The sequence below is a fragment of the Gossypium hirsutum genome, chromosome A11, assembly GCF_007990345.1.
Source record: "Gossypium hirsutum isolate 1008001.06 chromosome A11, Gossypium_hirsutum_v2.1, whole genome shotgun sequence".
Classification (NCBI taxonomy): domain Eukaryota; kingdom Viridiplantae; phylum Streptophyta; class Magnoliopsida; order Malvales; family Malvaceae; genus Gossypium; species Gossypium hirsutum.
Window position 1 is genome coordinate 11,413,950 of NC_053434.1, and position 16,178 is coordinate 11,430,127.

The 16,178-nt window shown below is 32.6% G+C and overlaps 1 protein-coding gene and 2 long non-coding RNA genes across 3 annotated transcripts; 2 read left to right on the forward strand and 1 right to left on the reverse strand.

Annotated features, from left to right (window-relative positions):
- Positions 1–356: 356 nt before the first annotated feature.
- Positions 357–1,050, forward strand: LOC107923232 (protein NIM1-INTERACTING 1). Its single transcript, XM_016853445.2, has one exon. The coding sequence runs from the start codon at positions 532–534 to the stop codon at positions 898–900; it is 369 nt and encodes a 122-aa protein (XP_016708934.1). The 5' UTR covers positions 357–531; the 3' UTR covers positions 901–1,050.
- A 1,031-nt stretch (positions 1,051–2,081) lies between these two features.
- LOC107923283 (uncharacterized) lies at positions 2,082–7,145 on the forward strand. Its single transcript, XR_001691563.2, has 4 exons — positions 2,082–2,402; positions 4,298–4,353; positions 5,417–5,503; positions 6,900–7,145. It is a non-coding gene; the product is annotated as an uncharacterized lncRNA (long non-coding RNA).
- Positions 7,146–13,836: 6,691 nt separating this feature from the next.
- On the reverse strand, positions 13,837–14,678 carry LOC107923156 (uncharacterized). Its single transcript, XR_001691540.2, has 2 exons — positions 14,381–14,678; positions 13,837–14,109 (listed from the first exon to the last, which is right to left on the reverse strand). It is a non-coding gene; the product is annotated as an uncharacterized lncRNA (long non-coding RNA).
- Between the last annotated feature and the right edge of the window lie 1,500 nt (positions 14,679–16,178).

Here is a 16,178-nt window from a genome sequence, read left to right on the forward strand (position 1 = left end):
TATGTTGGTGGCGCTAAATTTTTTTGCTACACAATTTTTACTGTAAATTTTAAATCATCTACATGTTTAATTAAAAATGAATTATTTATGTAATTAATTAAATTTTTTAAGTTAATTTTATAAAAAAATCCGTATACTTGGTATCACGCACGCCAGCCTTATATTTGTTTAGGATTTGGTTTCATATTGCGTCATTCCACTTACGTCAACATTCTCCCAACGCTTTACGTTGTCATGCAACCAACATCCCACCCCACGTCATTTGTGACGTACCAACCAAATTCACTGCCCACGCGTCCTATTTCACTTTGACTTTTATGGCCCCATGATGAGCTTGGCGCCGGCAGGGCACGTCTGTCTTTCAACAGCAGATCCTGACGGAATTTCCCTTTCTTTGTATAAATAGGCGGACAAATTTGAATGAATTGGTAAGCAGAAAAGAAGACAACAGATAAAAATCGTACTAGCAGTGTCAGAAAAGAGCCCATTTCCGTAACATAAAATTACAGAATCTCCCCTTTTTCTTTTGACATGGCGAGCGAGAAGGAAAATCATGTTGTGAATGGTGAAGATGAGGAAGAAGAGGAGAAGATGGAGCAGTTTTTTGCGCTGTTAAGGAATTTTCGAGAGGCGCGTAATAGGCGAAAACATGAGCTGATACAAAGAGAGCAGGAAGAGAAAAGTAAGAAGAAGAAGAAAAACAAGACAAGTAAGTTGGGTGATGATGGTGAGAAATCCAGTTGGGTTCCAAGCTTCGAATGGGAAGATTTTACTGCAGAGATTGAGTTTCGAAGGCCATCTATCATCTTTCCACCCTCTTTCAACAACAAACAAGAGGAGAAAAAACAAGAAGATGATGGTTTGGATCTTAACCTCACCCTGTCCCCAGCTTCATCTTAATTTTCTTGTTCAAATAGAATATTCCTTACTAGTTTTTTCTTTTTTTTCTTTTTGGGGGTAAGAGAAGAAAAGCTCCATTTGGAGTTTGATGATAATGTAAAATTTAATTAATTGATGTTAATGATCAATGTTGAATCTCGTTCCCTTGGATATTGAGTTAGAAGAGGGTTGGTAAGGTAGGAGCATACCGTAAGTTTTCTTTTGGAATTGGATTTCATAGATGGCAAAGGATCTGATGTAATTAGGTCGCTGGTAAGAGCCGGAGATTTGTTAATTGTTTTGTTTGCTGCTTGAGATTTGAGAATTCATCAACAGTACTCTTAGTTTTTGTGGTCTCAGTAAGATTGGGAACCCCCCCCCCCGCGGCCCCTCACGTGGTCTGATATTTTCTTGAATGTACTTCATATTAAACTACTATTCCATGGCCAAACCCCAAAAACCATTTCTCTGCTACATGCGTCCTTAGATGGATGGTGGGTTATTTTTATTAAGGTTAAAAACAAGTGTCGTGATAAGATTAAACACAACTTTGAAGGATAAAAAAAATGAAAAACTCTTGTACAGTCCACCCACTGGAGGCAATTATACCAGCTGAAACTTTCAGCACAACTCACTGGTGTTTATCCAAAAACCAGTTTGTTGTGTGATTGACTGCAAAAACAGGTCCAAACAGACCTCACTGGTGTTGTTCGACCATCCAAAGGCAAGCCGATTAACACAGTTGATACTAAAATTAACGGTGATGAGCAAAAATAAATCAACATGTTTGAAGGATAAATTAACGGTGATGAGCAAAAACCGATATCGTTCGTATTCAGCCTTAATTATTACAAACATTAGCTTAAAATGTGTTTATAATATAATAAATAACTAAAATTATATTTACATTAAATAATAAAATATTTTAAAATTATATTATGATTAAATAATAATTAAATATTATTAAGATCATATCTATATTAAAAATAATTTTATTTAAAATTACTTTCTACTAGATATTTCTTAAAATTATACCATAATAAATATTTTATACTCACTAGATATTTATTGTCTAAAAAGTAAAATTTATACAGTCATTATATAGTTACATAATATATTTTTTTAAGTAAATTCGGCTGGGCTTATATTATTAAGAAGAAAATAGAAAACATATTATGAGGCTCGATTTTGGTATTGGTTTTATGGATTGTATCATACTTATCGGCCTAACAAACAAAACCTAAATTAAAATAAACAAAATCAAATGAAAAGAAAACTCAATTAAATTTGCAGAAAAGGGAAACCTAAAGTAATAATGCCTAGCCGATTTCCAAGGCACAGCTGGACACCAACAACCTCTTCTTATCTTTTTCAACGTCCCTTTCTGTGCAGTCGAGTAGCCTCTCTTTTAGTTTTCATTTATGCTATTCAATTCTTTCTGTGCAAAATCTTCTCTAATCTGGGCATATTCTCCATCATCCTTCCGGGTTCAAATGGGAAAGGCCTGGGTTCGCTCTCAACTGGTATGTTTCCTCTTATTTCGTTAAAGATTCTTCTGCTACTTTGTGGGCATGGATGTTGTCTGTTCTGTTTATAAGCTGGAACCCGATTTCATGAAACCATGCTTTCTTGCTTTGAATGTCATTGATTATCGCTCCGATGACTGACTTATCTTGTTCTTGCGATTGACATTTTTTAATGACTACGAACGTCCAACGATATTCCTAACTTTACAGCCTGTAGTCCTGCGTAGGCTTCGGCTGCAAAAGGCGATGGAACATTTTAGTGTAATACAGTTTTTGATGCCAAAAGTTCCCCGAACAGTCTCAAGCCACCAAACGTGAAGTCGATTTAAAGTTTGTAATGAACTGAAAGTTACGGTATCAGAAATCGAGTCTTGAGTATTGTTTCCGTGAAATTAATTTATGAATATTTATTAGAAATATTTATGAATTATAGTTGAGTGGTTGATTAATGTTTGATTAAGTTAAGTAGCTTGAATTTAGAATAAGGACTAAATTGCATATGGTATAAAAGTTTAATTATAGATTAAAGATTAGTAAAGGGACTAATCTAGCAATTAGACCCTAAGTGACATGTGTGTGTTAATACTGTATAACATGTGTAATAGTTGGTAAAAATATTAAATGTGTTAAAGTAATTTTTCTTATAGATTAAGTTATTTTATTAGAATAATATTATATTATCAATATTATTATATTGAATATAGATTTATGAATAAAGGAAATGAAGTAAAAAAAAGAAAGATAGAAAGAGTTACAAAGAGTAAACGTGAGAAAGAAAGAAAGAAAGAAAAAGAAAAGGGAAAATTTGAGGATTAAGGCCCTAAAGCTTGATTGGTAAGTTATTTTAGCTCATTTTCTTGTAATTTTTATGTTTATGGATGCCTAATTCAAAGTTCTACATGCATGAAGTTAAAATGAAAAAAAATAGAGAATTTTTAGATATTGATTTAGTTGAATAAATTGAGGTTTTATGGGTTAAATTGATAGAATTTGAAGTTAGAAGTGATTTGTTAAAGGAATTTTTAAGTTAGGTTTAACTAGGGACTAAGTTGTATAGAGCTCAAAATTTATGTTTTATGATGATTTTTTTATGAGCTTGAAATTGTTAATGAGTTGACTAAATGAAAATATGATGATTTAGTTTAAAAAAAAGATTAGTAATGAGAAAAGGATGAAATTGAAATTTCTGTAAAAGTTTGATAGAAAGTGAAAATGTGTTTTATGAATTAGTATATTGATGATTTTTAATTGTATGATTGTCCGTAGCTAACGTAGCACCGGATACGTCGTCAAAGAAGGGAAAAGAGAAAGTGAACGAAGATATCAATTAAATTCGATAAATAGTGTTTTGTATTTCTATAAACCGAGCTTAATCGTTATTGCTATATTTGATATTTATATTGTATGAAAATGTGAATGAGGTAAGTATTCTTACCATATTGAAATAAATGTGATTTTGAATATCCTATTAACAGTTTCGGGCTAGTCGGATATAGTTGACATGTCATAGGAATTGGAAGTATTGGGATATTCCGACATTGAGTCGATGAGATATTATGGGTCGACTACTGTTAAAGTTCCGGATTTGTTCCGATGAAGTACTTTGTGTACTATAATGTTAAAGTTTCGGATTTGTTCCGATGAAGCACTATGTGCTTATCCCGGAGTGTGGGTTGGATCCGTATATCCGTCAGTGTTCGAGTTATGTTAATAACGGTAAATAAAGTAAAGATTATTAAAGTACTGATTGATTGACTGTTATTGAAATAATGATTGATATTGAATAATAGCAATAATGTGTTTGAATTACCATGTTTTAAAGTTGATTAAGCTATTGTTTATAGAAATACCACCGAGAGTATTCTTAGCGTATGGTTTGTTTCCGTGCACAGGCTAGGTACTAAAGTATAAGGATTCAGCATACAAGCCGATTCCCGAACTCAAATTGGTGAAGTTTCTATCTTTTTGGAAAATGGCATTGTACCTAAGATGTCTTTTGGTCATTTTGAAAGTACCTAAGTTGTTAAGTGATATTTTGGTATGTTATGTAAATGTTACCAAAACCTTAAGTATGGTATGTTTTTGATATGTTAGTGAAGAGAAATAAGAGGAAGTGATGGTAAATATTGTAGAGAGAAGAAATGAAAATGTTATAAACTTAGTTATCAACATTTTATACTAAAACAGATTTGGACAGTAGCAGTAGTCCAAATTTGAAAATACACCAAAAATAGTAGAAAGTGAATTAGTTGATGAATAAAATATTTAATTGAAGCTTAATGAATCTATTTTTATAAGGAAGAAACAAAATAGGTAAAAGAGTTGTATTTTATGATATATTTACGTTTTGGTGAAACAGGGTTAGAGCAATTTTTGGATTCCTTGTTATGACTTTATAAATTCACCATAAATTGTGTATAAATAATTAGGACTCATACTTTATATTTATGGATTCCTTATTGAGTCTATTTTTAATTGAAACAAACAGAATAGTCATTGAATTTCTGTACAGGAAGAAATTTGATTTGTAGTGCACAGGGGTCAGAGTAGCCAAACCCTAAAACAGGGGAGACTTTTACTAATAAACTGTACTAATTGGCCTGACCAAAAATTCTAGAAAAAAAATAGTAATAGATATATGAGTCTAGTTTCAGGGAAAATTTACGGAATTGGATTTTGAGTTTTGTAACTCGAGATGTGATTTTTTTAGAGACTGTGACGTAGATGGATAGTTTACTACGAGAATTGTTTGAACTTGTTTAAATGCTAAAATAAGTTTAGTAATGTCTCATGCTCAACTTCGGTGACGGTCTCGGGTAAGGGGGTATTACAAAGTTTCTTTTATCAAAGGCTGCGTCAAACTTGATCTCCGCCCTAGTATTAATTTCTCAACTGCTATGATTTTTGTTTATGGTCAAGGTACTTGATCTGTCTGTTATACCTGTAAGTTCAACCATATAGCTTTGTATTATTGTGATAACTCTCTTGCTGTCACTGCTTTCCTTTCATAGACGAACCTGTTTCTCGAGTTTCAGATGAGCCATATTCCACAGTAGACCATTCGAGACTATTCAGAAGAGCAACTCTTAAAGATCTAGGTAAGCCAATCCCTTATACTTAGATTTGTGCTATTTAGTACCTACGAGAAGCCTAAAGATTTGTGCTATTTAGTACCCATGAGAAGCCTAACCCTTGCCATACCTCTGTTGTTATAGGACATTGCCAAAAAACGTTAATACTGTCTTCTTCTCCGTTTTCGTATTAATGACACACTGCATTAGCCATTACTCGTTTAGATTTTAGGTTGACAAGAGTAGGAATATAATTCCAAGAAATAAGCCATATTGTGATTGTAATCTTCGTACGCATTTGTAGATTCCAAAGTTTTTTGTAGAAATCTTTTAGATCGGTTTGTATTAAAAGATTAGAATCCAAGCTAGCCTCCTGTAATAGTTTATAGGCGCTTCTTACTGAAAATTTACCGGATGGCTCCCCTCTCCATACTTGGAAATCGTCATAAGTTGTTGTAATTAGGGTTTTGTGTTGAAACTTTGAATGTCAAAGGCTTGGAAGTAGTTATAATGTTGAGATAAAGTGATATTTGAGAAGAATTAGTTCAATTGATGAATAAATTGAGTAAGGACTAAATTGTAAAAATTGAAAAGTTAGGGGAAAAAGTGTAATTTTAAAAATTAAAGGGCATAAATTGTGACGTGGAATATAATTGAAATAAATGCTAATAAGGAAATGATTTTATAATTATAGATCAAGAAAACGCAGTGAATCGTGAAAAGGAAAAATTTTAAGAATAGTCCCTGAAATTTCTACGACTTTTGCAAATCAGCCCAGGTAAGTTCATATGGAAAAATTTAATGTTTTGTTATGGAAATCATATGATTTCCTCAGGTATATTATTGTAGGTGAATACTATCAAATTGCAATAATTATGGAATAATAATTAAGTAAAAGTACAAATTAGTTGGAACAATGGATTTAAGTGCTTTTGTTCTATGACCATAATGATTTGACAGAAAAAATGTAATATTTGCGCCCGTATAAGACCATAGCTGGGCTATGGCATTGGTACAGTGTGTTATATGCTTACATATAAGACCATATCTGGGATATGGCATCGGTCTGATATGTGATCCGTGTAAGACCATGGCTAGGTTATAACTTTGGTGTGTTATATGTGACTATGTGCAAGTCCATGGTTTTACCATGGCAATGTGATAATGAAGCACTCAATTCCATTATTGTTCCCTAGTTTGACTATGAAAGTAAATGAGAAATAGGCTCAAGAGATCTAAAATTGGTGAATAGTGACATTGAAATAAGTCAAATGAGCTTATTGATGATTTTGTGATTTACAGGAAAGTTTAATGAAATTAAATATTATATGATTGTGTGCAATATTCGATAAGATTTATTTTTTGTGCCTATGAGCTTACTAAGCTTCAATAAGCTTACTTGTGTATGTTATTTGTTTTGTAGATTAACTTATATACATACGGAGGATCGAATCTACATCGAGGGTCACACTATCCAGATTTATTCCGTTAGATTTTGTTAAACAATTTTTATTTATTTATATGGCATGTATAGGGGTTGATTTGATAATGTATAGTATGAATGATTAAGTATGTAAAGTAAATTGAATGCGATGGTTGATTAAGTATGTAAAGTAAATTGAATGCGATGGTTATGTTTGATAATGAAATATACATGTTTTGGCTTGAAGTAGTTGATTTGTTGGACTTTATTAGTGTATAAATATGATTTTGTGTAGGAAAATATTAAGAGGGTGAGAAAAGCGACCTTAAATGGCCTATTTTCGTCTACACCGGTAGACACACGGGCGTGTGTCTACGCCGTGTGTGACACACGGCCTACCATATGGGCATGTGATAAGGTCATGTGTCCCCTGCAACTTAAAAATGAGAAATAGAATGTCCAGGTTTAGGCACACGACCTAGCACACGGGCGTGTAGCTTGGCCGTGTGACACACACGGGCTTTAACATGGCCGTGTGGTACGACAGTGTGAAGTCTGCACTTAAAACGTGAAATTTAATTATCACACGGCCTCACAACACGGGCGTGTGCTCAGGCTGTGTGACTTAAGTTTCTTCTTGAATACAAGTCAGAGAGCTCCATGGGCTTAGGATATGGGCGTGTGTGACCACATGGCCTACCCATACGGGCGTGTGGCCCTGTTTCATGATAATTTTTTTTTAAAGTTTTCTAAAAGCTCTGAAAGTTTTTAGTTTGATCTTGATCTAATTCCAACGTATATTTTGGGCCTTGTAGGCCCGTATAAGGGACTTTAAGCATGTGTTTGAATAATAGTTAATTTGGAATGAAGTTTTATGATCTGGTTTTGGGTGTGTTTAATTATGTTTAAGTCTGGTAATACCTCGTACCCTGTTCCAGCATAGAATATGGGTAAGGGGTGTTACAGCTCTCGCCAATAACGAATTTGGATAAGTAATCAGGCACCACCGCTGCTTGGCTAATAAAGCGATATTAAACTAACTAAAATTTTTAAAACTAATGCCCCCTTTAACCTTTAAGATACATAAATTCCTCCATGTGCACCAATGTATTCCTCTTTTCCCATGCCCCTTTTGCCACCAAAACTTGGCAATAATACCCTCTAATTCAATACATAATGAATATGGTAAAAGAAAACAGGCCATCGTATAAGTAGGAATGGCTTGGGGGACGGCCTTTATGAAAACTTCCTTCCCGCCTTGAGAGAGGTGTCTAGTACTCCAATTGTCAATCTGCTTCTTAATTCGATCTTTTAAAATCTGAAACGATTCCTTTTTTCTTCTTCCAACCATATTTGGCAGTCCAAGATAGCGTCCTGAGTCATTTGAACTTCGTACCCTCAAAATGTTTTCAACTACTTGTCTATCTTCTATTATTGTATTTTTGCTAAAAAAGACAGTAGATTTTTCAAAGTTAACACATTGGCCTGAACAGATCCTATACTCCCTTAAAATTTCCTTCAATAGTATGGCTCCTTTACTAGTCGCCTTGCAAACAATATGCAGTCATCTGCAAATAAAAAATGTGATATTTACGGACCTCGTCTGCTGATTTTGACTCATTTCAATAATCCTTCTCTAACTTCTAGCCGCATTAAACAAGAAAGTCCTTCTCCACAAATGAGAAAAACAAACGGACTTAAAGGATCTCCTTGTCAAAGTCCCCTAGACGGTTGAAACTTTTCTCCTATACACCCATTTACCACCGCTGAATAAGACACTGAAGCCAGACATTTCATAATAGTATATATCTAATTTTTCGCAAAACCCATTCGAACCATCATTTCTTTAATAAAACTCCATTCAACTCTGTGGTATACTTTACTCATATCTAATTTTACCGCCATAAAACCTTTTTTCCCCAATCTCTTCTGATTCAGTGTATGGAGAATTTCATAGGCCAGCAAAACGTTATCTGAAATCAGCCTTCCTAGTATGAAAGCACTCTGAGCCTCATCAATGTATTTCTCAATAACTCCTCTGAATCGATTTGCAATAACTTTCGGCACAATTTTGTAAATCACATTGCACAAACTTATAGGCCTAAATTGCTTCATAGTAGAAGGATTGACAATTTTTGGAATAAGTATTATATGGGTCACCTTTATTTGTTCAATTTTCGTACTATCTTTGAGAATTTGAAGACAAAATTTGACCACATCATTTCCAATAATATACCAGCACTTCTGGTAAAAAACAACCAGTAATCCATCTTCTCCTAAGGCTTTTGTATGACCCATTTCAAATACCGCATCTCTAATTTCTTCCTTTGTGTATAGCACTGTGAGTCTTTGATTATCCTCCTCAAATATACATATTTCAATTCCAGATAGCAAATGGTCATAATTTCTTCCTACTTCTGACGAAAATAAATTCTGAAAATAAGAACTCGCAATACTTTCCATTTCCTAAATAATCTCCATTTCTCTCACATCTTCATCTTTCAGTTTATGGATAAGGTTCCTTCTTCGGTTTTGTGTTGCTTGACTGTGAAAATATGCTGTATTCTTATCACCAAATTTCAACCAATCAACACGAGCTCTTTTTTCCCAATAACGTTCATCTTTCTTAATTTCAAAATTCAATTGAATCTTCATATCAATCAGTTCAGCCATCTTTTCATTATCTCTTTCAGTTTCTGTTAATTCTAAAAGCCTGGCTGTGAGAAAATCTTTTCGCCATCATTTTTCTGGTCGTCTCTTTTTAACCCATTTTTGTAACTCATCCTTTAGCATATCTAGCTTTTGCAACAAATTTCCTGAAGATGTTACCCAACTGATTTTAAGCTTTTCTTCAAATGATTCTTCCATTAACCACCATGCCTCAAACTTGAATCTCTTTTTGTTTGGTCGTTTTTCGACCTTTCTCGTATTAATTAAAAGGGGACAATGATCAGAAAAAGAGTGGAATAAGTGCCGAATAGTTACATCAGGAAACATGGCCGTCCATTCTTCGTTGGCAACTCCTCTGTCTAGTCTTTCTCAGATATTAGTCTTAGGTAGGTTTTCCCTCTCCCAAGTGAACCAATTTCCAGAAAACCCCACATCAGTTAGCTGACAAACTGCCAAAACATTGCGGAACATTTCCATTCTTCTTTCATATCGAGGTAAACTGTACTTGATCCCATTGAAGTCCCCACATACAAACCAATGAGCTGTATCACAAGTGTATAAATTCCTCAAGTCTGCCCAAGAATTATCTTTGTTTTGCGCATAAGGAGATCCATAGAAACCAGTAAATCTCCATCTACCTCCTGTTTCATTATCATCAACTATCACATCAATATGTCTTTTGGAATAACTTTGGAGCGTAACACCAGTCTCATTCCTCCATGCTAGACATAAACCTTTTCTGGTGCCTTCAGAATCGACTTCAGTCCTATTTGCATAACCACATCTATAACGAACATTTTCCATTTGACTTTTGCACAACTTTGTCTCCATAAAGAAGACCAATTGGGGATTTTGTGCCTTAAGCGTATTTCGAAGTCTTCAAACAGTCCGTGGCCTCCCCAATCCACGGACATTCTAGCTTAGAATTTTTATTGTGATCAGCCGGCTTTTCTCTTGGCAGCCGCCGATGATAAATGATTGATCTCTAATAGTCTCCTATTTCTGAATTCCGTATTACTACACTCACCCCTTGCAACTGGCTTCTCCATCTCCCCCTAGCTCTCTTCTTTCCTTCTTCTCTAATTAAAACTCCATCTTCTAGGTCATGTTCCATACCAACTATAATATATTTTCCTCCAAATGTTGTCTGTAGCGATGTAAAAATTTGCTTAGCTTGGTCGCTAATTGTGGCGATTTATTGAAAAAAGTTTGAAATTTGACGTTTGATTTTTGAAATAAACAGGGAGTCGCCACCGATCCTTTTTCCTAGGTGTGATCGGACACCTATTAGATCTCTTATTAAAACAAATAAAAGGCTGAGTTTAGGTCTACGTTAAAATCTAGAAAAAAATTAGGGTTCGGGAGTCGGTTACGCGCGAGGAAGGTATTAGCACCCTCGCGACGCCCAAAATTGGTATCTTATAAACAAGTGTTGTCTTGATTTTCAAAAATACGAGTTCAATATAAGATTTAATCATGATCCGTTTGAAAAGACAAGAATTTTCAATATTTTTGATTTTTTTTTGAGAAGGATATACCGTTTTAACACGAGTCGATTGATATTCACCCAACATAGCGATGAAATTGACGACTTGGTGTTAAACCGATATGTTGCTTTATGCATTGAAATTAATCGAAAAACAGGAATAAAATTTTCGAAATAATGCAAAGCAAATTGATATGAAATAGAAATAAATAAAAGTGCCAGGTATATATTAAAACAAATAATAAATATGATAATAATATTAAAAACAATAATCATGCATGCGATATTAAACGTAAATAATGATAATATTAAACATGAAATAAAAACAACGAATATATATACATAATAATATTAAAAGTGTGTACATAAAATATATATAGTAATAGAGTCATAAATATACTATACATAGTATTTGAAATATATATATAAAATAGGGAAAAAGACTAACTAATATAGTAAAAACGCATATACATATATGATATTAAAAATGTATATAAAAGAAAATATGCGTGTAAATATATGTACATAAGACCGTATAAAAGTATACAACTATGATACTAAAGTATATATATATACATATTAGAATATTCATTGAAACTAAAAATAATACTAATAATAGCAAAACTAATAAAATAATATAGTACAAAAATATGTAACTAAAAACACTATAATATGAATACGTACATATAATATAATATTAAAATATACATAATATATACATATATAAAACATGTATTAAGATTAATAATAATAAAGATGATATAAAGATATGTACATGAAATAATAAAAAACATATAACTAATAAAAAATAAATAAGGGAAATATACGATATAAAACATATGCGATATATATATACATTAGAAGTGATAAATAAAAATATTTATGCGATAAATATACGTACGTATATATAGTAATAACGTTAGAAATACTCAATTTATAATATTTAAAAATATATATACATAATACAAAAACATATATAGCGTAGTATTAAAATATAAACACAATATATACATTTTGAAACTAATAATAATAAAAAACTATTGATAATACTTCACAAATACATACATATTAAAAATATACATAATAATATATAAAAATATAATATTAAAAGTACGTAACATATAAATATATATATACACATAGTACAATACATAATATGGGCACATTAGAAGTAATAATAATAATAATAATAATAATAATAATAATTAAAGTAGAGTAACGAAAAAAGGTAAAAAAAGGACGAAATTGAATTAAAAACTAAATATTGGGGCCAATTTGAAATCAAAACTAAAGAAAAGGACGAAATTATAACATGCGCGTAACTGGAGGGGTCAAAAGCGCAATAAATCCGAGCCTCTAAAACGTACCGTATTGAACTGGACTGAATTGAAAACCGTGCAAAATTTCAGGGCCAAATTAAAAGTAACGCAATACTTAATTGCAAAACGTTTAAAAAGCGGAGGGGTTAAACGCGCAAATAACCCTTCCCTTAAAAACACGCGGATCCTGTTAGGAGTAGGTCGGGTTGACCCAACCCGGGGTCCAAAACTGTGCTGTTTTTGGCTTAATTTGGGCACCAAAACGATGCCGTTTTGGTAGGCTATAAATAGCCTAAAATCCTGAAAAAAAAATCACTTTGAGAGGGGAAAGGAAAAAAAAAGGGAGAGGGGGAGCATGGGGCGATTTCTAGTGGGGGAAGCCGGCCACCGTTCGGTCGGTGGCCGGAGAAGGTAAAAAGTTGCCTCTTTTTCTTTATTTTTACTTTTTATTTATTTTTTTATATGTTTCAATATATACAAGTAAAAAAAAGGCTTAAAATCGAACTTAAAATAGAAAAAAGAAGAAATCACCTTAGGGTTTTTTAAGCTTTTAATCCTTCGATCTTGGTGTTTTTGTTTGCTTGAAATGCTATTTCCATATTTAAACGCCGATTGAATCACTATATTGACTCTGAAATTGAATGTTTTACTTCTTGTTTTTGTGTTTTTTCTTACTGCCGAATGAAAGGAAAAAAAACCCCTTTTTACATTTTGTTTCATGGCTTTTATAGCCTGTTTTCACTGTCTGTTTTTTCTAAATTTGCTGTTTGCGTGCTTCATTTCATCTTGCAGGGGATGGGCATGGTGGAGCAGGTGGCCGGTGCTGGTGTCAGAAGGCAGGTGGGGGTAGGTTCGACGCAAGTGGGAATAGGGGTTAGGGTTGTTGGGTGTTTTTCTGATTTGGGTCTTGGGTTGTTTTGGGCTTAGGGTTAGGTATTGGGCTGGTAATATTGGGTTAGTGGGTATTAGTTTGTTTGTAATGGGTAGTGATTTGTTGGGTTTGGGTTGGCAAAATTGGGCATGTACACTGCCCACCCGTCAGTTTGCCCTCTAAGTTGAATCCCAAAATTGGGTCAAAAGCTTGTCCATAATCTGATTTTTTGTTTCCCACCAAATTCTTTATCGAATAACCATCCTCTTTATTTTCGTCTGTTTTCCAATCGCCCTCTTCTTTCAACCAAACATTGTTCATAGCTAGAGCCCTTCTAGACTGAGCTCTTAAGGATAAGTCCCAGCCCACTTCACTAGTCTCCACACCTAATGCCATCTTAGCTTCAAAAAAAGAGTTGTTATGACCCAATCGACCACACCAGAAGCAGAATAGTGGCAATCTTTCATATTTGATTCTTACATATGTGCAGTTTCCACAAAACCTAATCTGCTTTCTCCTTTTTAGCGGCTGTAATAGGCCCATCTCGCCCGGGCCCGTTAGAATAAAAAAACAGAAATTAAAAACCAAAAATAAAACAAAAATAAAAAACCTCAAAAATAATAAAAGTCCATTAGTCCAATTACATAAAACAAACCACCCAACCCAATCACTAAAATAACCCATGACCCAATTAAATAAGCCCTAAAACCCGAGGCCCAATACACCCAAAAATTATCTCAGCAGCTTGAGAATACCAGAAGCTTCTGGAATAAGCCAGAATGGCACCAGAAGATTGGCCTCACATGAGAGATCCTCACGCTCGGCCTCCACGTCACCAGGGTCATCTCTTCCGTACGGCCGTTCCTGCAAAAGAATACACAAGAAGAAATGGAATAACAGAATATGCAGATGACAGCAGGAAAGTATTTTTATTTTTCTGTAAATTCAGGCTATAAAAAGCCTCACTTGTACTCCATGTATTTTTACGCACACTACGAAAATCCAATACCAAGAATCAAAAAGTCAGAAGGTGATTTAAAATTTTTCTTCCGTCTTCAATATATTTTTTTTCTTTTTGCATATATCTTGTTTTTTTTTAGTTTTTTTAAAAAAAAAAGAAAAACGAGAAAGTTACCTTTGCTAAATGCATCGATGAGATCCCTTGGCTTCTCCGTCGTAATCAGGGTTAGAAATGCGGATTCATAAGTGAAAATAGTCTTTGAGTGTTGATTTCGACGGAAATAAAGGCTGAATCTACATCACTCACCAATTTTAACGGTGAACTGGTGATGAAATAGTCTTAGCAGATGAAGGCGGCTGAGTCGAAACGCTAACAATTGGGGTAATCAATTTGTGTTTGGAAGAAATGGCTAATTGCCATTCATTTTCTTTTAGTTTTGGGCATACAACAAAAACGGCACCGTTTCTTCACAGCTAGGGTCCGCGCGTCAACCCGTTTAATTGGCCGAGTCTGTGCATTTCCATTTAAAATGGGGAATTTGCGCGTTAGAACCCTCCCTTCGCGCGAAGCCTTCAATTGCTTCCTGATTGCCTACTTTGTTTTTTAAAATTTGGCTCTAGAATTTGTGCGCTTTTTCACTTGGGTCCGCGGTTTAGTGCAACGTTTTGGGGGCTCAGGGTATTTCCAATTCCAGTCCTCGCACATTGGTGTAAATGGCATATTGATCCTATTTCGCAATTATCTTATATATAAATTGTTTCTCCTGCTTCAATTTTGTTTCAATTAAGTCTTATCCTCATTTTTTATTTTACTGCACATATATTTTCTTTACATGCTTGATTATTGGTGGTGTTATTTCGTGTTGCTTTGATAGTTGAATTTTGTTTTAAAAAAACATTATTATAATCTTTTCTCTTTTATTCTATTATTTTAATAATTTATGTTTTATTTATAATAAAATTCATTTTAGTTTATGTATGCTATTAATTTCATGTTATTTTGTAATTTCTTTTGAATTCATTCACATATTTTAATGTTTATATCTCGTTCTTTAGAAATTTGTCTATTTTATGTGTCATATAAATTATTAAGTATATATTTAGTATTTATATTTAATCTACATACGTTATTAAAGTCATGTTATTTATATATATATATAGCTTTTTAGTAAATTTGTACTTATTTTTTTTTTTAGTTTTATTAAATGTATAGTATATGATAAAATTAAGTTAATTTTATAATTCATATTTTTATTCCATGTTATTTTAACATTCAATTATTTCTAAAATTTCTTCACATGTATATAACCCATATTAAATTATTTTACTATAGTCTACATTATTGATTTCATATTAATATTTCTTTTATGTATATATTTTTTTTCATTAAAATTATTCATGCTTATAATGCGTTTCTTTTAAGAACTATATTTTAAATCATACCATTTATTTATTGTATACACTCTCATATTTTATCATCCTTATATATGTATTATTTATATGTGCCATCAATCCAAACCAATTTGTTACATGTAAAATTATGTTATATATTATTTGTTTTAAAATTCCCTTTATAAATGTAGTTTTATAAATATACATCACTAAATTTATGTATTTTGCAAATATAGTTTTTTACCTTTTTGTGTATATGATTATATTTTCTAGAATTTGTTACATGTATAATTTATATATTTACTTAATTTTTTCATACATTATTAATTTCATGCTATTTTTTTATAAACAATTATTCCCAAATTTATTTATATATACATGTTTTATGAATTTATTATGTACATTATATTTTATCATGTGTTTTATTATTCTTTTATATTTTATATATTATTTAAGCTACCATGCATATTGTCAATTTTTAAAATTTGTGTTTAAAATATTTTGCATATTATTCGATTCAAATGTTTTATTCTACAATATTTATTACAAATAATTATATATCCCTAGTTTTTATACAAACT

What these genes read in the sequence shown, in the direction of transcription:
- LOC107923232 (XM_016853445.2), top strand. Translation starts at nt 532, where the DNA reads ATGGCGAGCGAGAAGGAAAATCATGTTGTGAATGGTGAAGATGAGGAA.